The sequence below is a fragment of the Otolemur garnettii genome, unplaced genomic scaffold, assembly GCF_000181295.1.
Source record: "Otolemur garnettii isolate 467f Iridium unplaced genomic scaffold, OtoGar3 scaffold00089, whole genome shotgun sequence".
NCBI classification, from domain to species: Eukaryota; Metazoa; Chordata; class Mammalia; order Primates; family Galagidae; genus Otolemur; species Otolemur garnettii.
This window is the reverse complement of record NW_003852484.1, coordinates 6,152,607-6,160,870: the sequence shown is the minus strand read 5'-3', so window position 1 is coordinate 6,160,870 and position 8,264 is coordinate 6,152,607. Positions and strand designations below refer to the sequence as shown.

Sequence of the window (8,264 nt, the reverse complement as noted above, 5' to 3'; positions counted from 1 at the left end):
GCTCACAGCAACCTCCAACTCCTGGGCTCAAGCGAGTCTCTTGCCTCCACCTCCCAAGTAGCTGGGATTACAGGTGCCTGCCACAACGCCGGGCCATTTTTTGGTTGCAGCCGTCATTGTTGTTTGGAGGACCCGGGCTGGATTCGAACCCGCCAGCTCAGGTGTACGTGGCTGGCGCCTTAGCCGCTTGAGTCACAGGTGCCAAGCCAAGGTGTAAATTCTTAACAACTTCCTCTCCAGAGGTAGGGAACAAAATCTTGAGTTAAAAATCTGATTTTAGGGTGGCGCCTGTGGCTCAAAGGAGTAGGGTGCTGGCCCACATATACCGGAGGTGGTGGGTTCAAACCTGGCCCTGGCCAAAAATAAATAAATAAATAAATAAAATTAAAAGTATCATTTAAAAAAAAAAAAAAACAAAAAACCCTGATTTTAATAACTTAGCAGGTGATTTTTATGTACATAAAAAGAGGGCGAACTACTAGTTTATCTGTCTTACTTCCCACCAGACTATAAGAGCCTCAACAGCAGCAATAATATTTACATTTTTTGAACCCTCACCTATAATCTATTTGCTAATTAATGTTTAATATGTTACTGAAATTTAAGAAAAATCATATCTTCTTTGACAGACCCCTACATATTTTTCTTAACTTTTGTAAACATGGAAATAATGATCACTTCCAATTCTTTACATTACAGCTGTTCAAATATTCTTCTTTAATCCCAAATCTTTAAAACTGACCAATGTGGTAATATTGTAATAAGTACTTGTCAAAAATTGAAGTTGTGCAATTCCTTTTTTTTGGAGACAAAGTCTCACTCTGGCACCCTTGGTAGAGTGCTGTGGCATCACAGCTCAAACTCAAGCAATCTTCTTGCCTCAGCCTCCAGTAGCCAAGGACTACAGGTGCCCACTATAATGCCTGTTCTTTTTTTTTAATTTAAATTTTTTTTTCTTTCTTCCTTTAGGGATTCTCTTGCTCTCTTGTCCCCCAAGTAGCTGGGATTACAGGTGCTCACCACAATGTCTGTTTTGGTTTTTTTTTTTAGTAGAGATGGGGTCTCACTCTGGCTCACTGAGGCTCATGCTGGTCTTCCACTAGTCTCAAACTCAGCTGATCTCAGGTGATCCACCTGCCTCAGCTTCCCACAGCGGTGGGACAACAGGCGTGAGCCACCATGTCCAGTCCTTTTTTTTTTTTTTTTTTAAGAGACACGGTGTCGCTCTTGCTTAGGATGACCTTGAATTCCTGAGCTCAAGCAATCTACCCATTCAGGCTCCCAGAGTGCTAGGATTAAAGGTGTGAGCCACTGCACCCGACCTGTAATGCTATTTTCTTTCAAAAATGAACTAGGAAGGACAAGCAAAAAAAGTGTAGGGGAAAAACAGTGGATGCCTATAACCTCTAAAAGAGCCATATCAGAACTCAGAAAGAGGAAGTAAGTCCCTGGAATCAACAGTACATGGGAGGGAATAAGTCACTTCTCAGGTCTCTCCTACATACCCATTTCTTAGTTGACAGAATGTATTATACAGTGTACACAATAATACATGCAATGTATTGTACTGTGTATTATATGTACTACATGGATAGTAATATACACAGTAGAATTATTACTTAAAATGCAAAGAAGCAATCAAATCAAACTGCTTAAGCTTTAAACTGTGGAGAGGGCTCCAGCCATTGGAGGGTACATAGTTTCCTATCGCTTCCCTGATAAATAAATCATGCCAATCTACCTCACATGTCAGAGCCTATGGAAATTCTTTCAGTCACTAGAGTTATTCCATTATCTCCAATCTCAGAAGTTCAGGGTTAGAAACAAAAATGATTGTTTCTGCTCAATATCACAGAGCATTAGCGCTTGAATTTATTAATTATGCCTTATTCCTGAACCCAGGGTCCTAACCACTGAGCCAAATGGGACAGACCCTTTACCAGGTTTTGGGGACACAGTGGTGAACAAAACCGTCTTTGTGAAGCTGGCCAACTAAGAAAAGCACATAGTAAACTTAGATTTAGACAATTATTTTTATAATTATGATAAGAGCTAAGACAAAGAGTAGGCTGCTATGGAGAGCAAATAACAAGATATCCCAACCTAGAAAGGGCTTCCTTTAAAAAGTGGCATTTAAGCTGAAACCTAAAAGATAAGCAACAGTTAGCCAGATGAAGAGAAAAAAATAGGGCGGCACCTGTGGCAGAGTGGGTCGCCAACCTCATATACTGAGGGTGGCAGGTTCGAGCCCAGCCCTGGCCAAACTGCAACAAAAAAATTGCCGGATGTCGTGGTGGGCTCCTGTGGTCCCTGCTGCTAGGGAGGCTGAGGCAAGAAAATCGCCGAAGCCCAAGAACTGGAGGTTACCGTGAGCTGTGATGCCACAGCACTCTACTGAGGGTGACAAAGTAAGACTCTGTCTCTAAAAAAAAAAAAAAAAAAACATAACACTTTGTTAAATGAAAAGTATAGCATATAAACGTATATAAAGATGTCTCAAATATATTAAGATAAATATAAACATATAAAATCTTTATATGGAAATAAACATTAGATGGGAATATACCAAAATGTGGTCCTCAATAATAAGACTGCAATTTTTTAATTTTCTGCTTTATATTTTAGTGTTTTCCAAATTTTTTTGCAATAAAAGGCACTACTATTCTATTTAGAAAAACAATTGTAAAAAAGGGAGTTGTTTCAGGGTGGTGAACAAATAGTTGCATTTATTTCTGGTCTTGCAGACCAAGTATAGAAGCAGAGCTGGTCTGGAAGTGAACAAACAGAGTCTACCTCCCTAAATAGTATCTAGCTTTTGGAATTAATAACCTCCACCCTTTCCTTAAATGTGATTAGTCCTTCTCAGGGTAGGAATCCTTTCTGTGATACAAGCAAAAACAGAAGGCAAATATATTTTAATGGATGGAAGGAAAAATGATTTATGATGGGTTTTATCCATCTAATTTATATATTTTAAGGAGATAGTCATCATACAGCTTTTCAAAATTTTTGGGTAGGTAATATGTTAACATCAGTCAAAGTACAAAAGTATAATTGTAGTGAAAGGCTTTCCACCTGCTGCTTCTATCTCATACCACCAACTAAGCAGCCTGGTATTAGTTTATATGTCCTTCTAGGGACAATTTACTCATTCAAAAGAAAATAAATTTTGTTCCCTCCATCTGCCTTATTTTAAACACTGTTCTGTACCTTACTTTTTCATATTTTTATTATCTTAAAAGTTGGCTAGGTGCAGTGGCTCATGCCTGTAATCCAGCACTCTGGGAGGCCAAATCAGGTGAATTGCCTTAGCCAGGAGTTCAAGACCAGCCTGAGTAAGAAGCAAGACTATCTCTACTAAAAAAATGGAAAAACTAGCCACACGTTGTGGCAGGCACCTGCAGTCCTAGTTACTTGGGAGGCTGTGGCAAGAAGATTGCTCAAGTCCAGAATTTGAGGTTGCTGTGAGCTATGACATCACAGCACTCTATCCAGGGCAACAGAGTGAGACTGTCTCCAAAAAAAAAAAACCAACTTGGAGGTCACTACATGAACACCTTTTCATCTTTTTTAATGACTAGGTGCTTGCTATACCATTACGGGTAGGGCAACGGCCACATACTGAGGCTGGCAAGTTCGAACCCAGCCCGGGCCAGCTAAAACAACGACAACTGCAACAACAACAACAAAAACAGCCGGGTGTTGTGGCAAGCACCTGTAGTCCCAGCTACCTGGGAAGCTGAGGCAAGAGAATAGCTTAAGCCCAAGAGTTTGAGGTTGCTGTGAGCTGTGACTCCAGGACACTCTACCCACAGCAACAGCTTGAGACTCTGTCTCAAAAAGAAAAAAAAAAATTAAATTAAAAAAAATTCTGTTATTAATGGACATTAAGGTAGTTTTAAGCCTTTGATTAAAATATCTACTCAAATGTTCTGTTCCCAGTAATTGCAAGATCTTTAGAAAATAGCTAATACGCTCTCCAACTAAGGCTGTGCAAAAGCTGCTTAACTATTGTTAAGCCTTTGAAATTGCCTTTGCAGCAACAGGGTAGAAACCTCAGTGGTGAAGAATTTACACGCTAAATGGATATATTAATTTTTTTTTTTATTTGAGACAGAGTTTCACTATGTCGCCCTGGGTAGAGTGCTATGGCGTCACAGCTCACAGCAACCTCAAACTCTTGGGCTTAAGTGATTCTCTTGTCTCAGCTTCCCAAGTAGCTGGGACCACAGATATCTGCCACAACACCGGGCTATTTTTTTTGTTGTTGAGGTTGTCATCATTATTGTTCAGCTGGCCAGGACCGGGGTTCGAACCCACCAGCCTTGGTATATGTGGCCGTCGCCATAACCACTGTGCTACGGGTGTCCAGCCTGGACACATTAATTTAAGATACACAAGAAGCATTTCTTGGCTCAGCACCTGTAGCTCAAGTGGCTAGGGTGCCAGCCACATACACAAGCTGGAGGGATTGAATCCAGCCAGGGCTCGCAAAACAATAATGACAACTATTAAAAACCCCCCCCCCCAAAAAAATAGCTGGGTGTTGTGGCAGTCGCCTGTAGTCCCAGCTTAGGAGGCTGAGGTAAGAGAACTGCCCAAGAGTTTGAGGTTGCTGTGAGCTGTGACTGCATACTACCTAGGGTGACAGCTTGAGACTCTGTCTCAAAAAAAAAAAAAAGCATTTCTAAGTAACTGAGGGGATGAAACAAAATCATACCCTGTTCTAAGAGATGTAAACATAAGACTCCACTGAGATCCTCTAAAGAAAGAAAACACTTTCTCAATATATCCAAAAATAAGCTTCTGTTTTCCCACACCTAAATAAAGAACCTGAAAGAAAAGGTTACAAAAACAGCCTTTCCCATTGTGAAAAACAAATAATCTTACCACCAGGGTTTTTCAGTTGACTTCAAATGGCTTTCAGATCATGATTTAACATCTCTAATTATTCTGTGCTTACAGAGATAAGTTTTCTGAAAATCAGAGCTTATGTACAAAAGGACTTTTCATGTTTGTAATGTTATGTAAGAAAAAAGTTGACTCTCAATAATCTGATCCTAAAATTATATAATATATATGTGATTTTTAAAATATCTAAGATTATGACTATATAAAATTTTATACTGGATCATAAATTACAAGATTAAAATTATTATCCACTTTAGCTAACTTGACATTTTTGGTTTTGTAATCATTTAGGACACAAGATAACAAAATCTTAACAAAGCACATTTTTCTCTTATTGGCATTTACAAATATATAAAAAATTATACCACTGGCCATCTCTAACAACTTTTAATTTTAAAAAGATCATTTTAAGCTGGGTATTGTGGTGTGCACCTGTAATCCCAGCTACTCTAAAGACTAAGGTGGGGAGACCTTTTCAGGTCAAGAGTTTGAGACCAGCCTGGACAACAGAGTAAGACCCTATCTCTAATAAACGAATGAATGAATTAATGAACAATAAAAGATCATTTTAATATTCCAATTCTTTCCTCTTCTGCCCACTAAACTTAGGTAGGTTCTAATCCTATGCACATTTTGACACTGCCTTTTTAAAAATTCTAAGTTTTAATAAACTCAAATGTTTCTTGCTAACACTCTCTATAAATGGTATAAAAACAATATTAAGTGGAAGTTACCTCAAAGTGAATGTTTTAGATGCAAATGTATCCATACAGATGACTCTTCATGGTAATGGTTATCTGACATTCATCCCATTTTAAAAGAACTATTAAAATTTTCAAAAGTGTACTAAAAAACTTGGAAGCTAACAATAAGTTCCTACTTGACAAAGGAGATTTCTAATAGTTCCTGTGAGTTATTTCAAACTTGAATTTTAAATATATTGCAGGAAACCTTTTTAAAAGTATTGGTACTACTCGCATGGATGTAAAGAAATCAACTTAACAGTTTTATCACATTTATATTTGGACATTTCACATTTTCAAATTGAACTCAATCTAGTAACTAATTCTAGCTAGTAACTAATTCAAGTGATAGCATATAGTGAATGAGCTGTTACCTCTGAGATGAGGGCCCATACAAGCCTCCTTGCAAGCATCACTGTGATGAATGCTGCCAGGTGATAATCAATGAGATGAAAATTCTATAAGAGAAACAAATAACTACATCAGAAAGAAATATACTGTATATCCAGCTGGGACTACTACACCATAGAGGTTACCCCTCAAAAGATCTTCCACAGATCCCTTTACCCTTAGTAACTACGGGAATTTGACAGATCCTGAAGAGACCACCTACCTTCTCCATTCATGACACATTGCTTTAACTTTCCAAACACTATTTTAAACTATCTGGAATGTATTCTTCTCCTTTTTTGAAAGTTTACTGTATTAAAAGGAAAAGATTGTAGCTTTGGGTTAATAAGCAGTAACCTGCAGAATTATAGCAAGAATAATTCATATAAAATGCCATATTTACAATAGCCAAATTTAATGCATCAGCTGGGATTCCCAGTCTTCAGAAGTTACTATTGTTGGTCTCTTCATGCAAATTTATGTTAACCTAACTGGGCATCTACTAAACTCTCTCCTTAGTTAGTACATCAATTACATTCATTTAGTCTTTTTTCCTAACTTGATTTAGAACTATCCCTTATATCTGAGCTTTTCTTCTTTTATAGAAGAAAAGGTAATAAATAACATTACCTAGATACTATCTATGGTTTCTTCTAGTCCTAAAGCAGTATACATGTGTATAACTGTGGTAATAAACAAATGAAAAGTCTTTAGCGACAACATTCCAGGAACCAACAAAATTGGTATGCATTTTCACTTTGATGGTCAAAAAATCTGTAGGTTTCCACAATTCCTTCCAGAATGAAAAGTTGAATTTCTCAATAAATTAATTTAATAAATATGTACTCAGCACCCACAATGTGCCAGGTACTCTTCTTTATTTTTTTTGAGACAGAGTCTCAAGCTGTCACCCTGGGGAGAATGCCATAGCTTCATAGCTCACAGCAACCTCAAACTCTTGAGCTGAAGTGATTCTCTTGCCTCAGCCTCCCAAGTAGCTGGGACTACAGGTGCCTGCCACAACGCCTGGCTACTTTTGTTGTTGTTGTTGCAGTTGTCATTGTTGTTTTAGCTGGCTTGGTCCAGGTTCAAACCCACCAATCTCAGTGTGTGTGGCCAGCGCCCTATGCACTGAGCTACTGGAACCACCCTCAGGTACTCTTCTTAACACTAAGGACACAACGCTTAAGAGGATAGCCAAGTTCCTGTTCTTCTGATCTTCCTTTCTATTATAATATGAGAAGGAAAGGGAATGGCAGAGATTACAAGATGTTTCTTCTACCATTACAGTCAAATTTAACTGAGCACTAACGCCTAGCCAACTAAACATTCATTTTCCAGCCTTCCTTGCAAAAACTACCTCTACCCAGGGATGTGTGGAAATGTGATTTGCCTAACTTCCTAAAAGAAGGAGCTGTCTTTCTCCTTGCCTCCTCTTTCCTGCCAGCCAGATGTGATGACAGAATTGCAGCAGCTGCAATTTGGGATAAAGCATGTTGGGGATGTTGACACACTGGCATTATATCACCCACATAAACCTTTCTTTTAATAGGAAATAAGCTTCTGTTTTGTTTTAGTCATCCTGTTACAACAGCTAGAAGGGTGTAGGGAGGTAATAACTGATAAGTGAGTTAAGATTTTTTTCTAATGGGAAGTCATAGGAGTACTTTAGGGAAAGAGTACCACGGTTCTATTTGTATTTTAAAATGACTACTCTGGCTGCTGGATGCAACTTATATCGTAGTGGGATAAGATCTGTTAAAAACCCATAGCTGTTAATTCAGGTGAGAAATGATAAATGATTGAACAGAGTCAGTAGCAACGGAAATGGAATGAAGTGGCCAAATTTCAACTACATTTTAGAAGTAGAACAGCCACACTATCAAGAGAATGACTTGCTACTACTCAGATCATTTCCTTTTCTCTAAGTAGTTTGTATTTTCTAATAATATCCATCCTCCTGAAGTTTGTAGACTCCTCTCTACTCATCCTATTCTCTCAAAATAATGCATATGATTCTAGACGCCTAGTTAATGTCTAGTCTTATTTATGCATCGCCAACCCATCTAAGAACATTTTTTAAAAATTAATTTTAATTTTTTTTTTGAGACTCTCACTTTGTCACCCTTGGTAGAGTGCCCTGGCATCATAGCTCACAGGAACCTCAAACTCCTGGGCTCAAGTGATTCACTTGTCTCAGCCTCCCAAGTAGCTGGGACT

General features: G+C 38.4%; 1 protein-coding gene across 1 annotated transcript in view; it reads right to left on the bottom strand.

Annotated features, from left to right (window-relative positions):
- TMEM39A (transmembrane protein 39A) overlaps nt 1-8,264 on the bottom strand; it is a 38,379-nt gene that overhangs the window by 13,095 nt on the left and 17,020 nt on the right. The window contains exon 4 of the mRNA XM_003795096.2: nt 6,029-6,112. Coding sequence (XP_003795144.1) covers nt 6,029-6,112 — 84 coding nt within the window. The remainder of the gene's footprint in view (nt 1-6,028; nt 6,113-8,264) is intronic.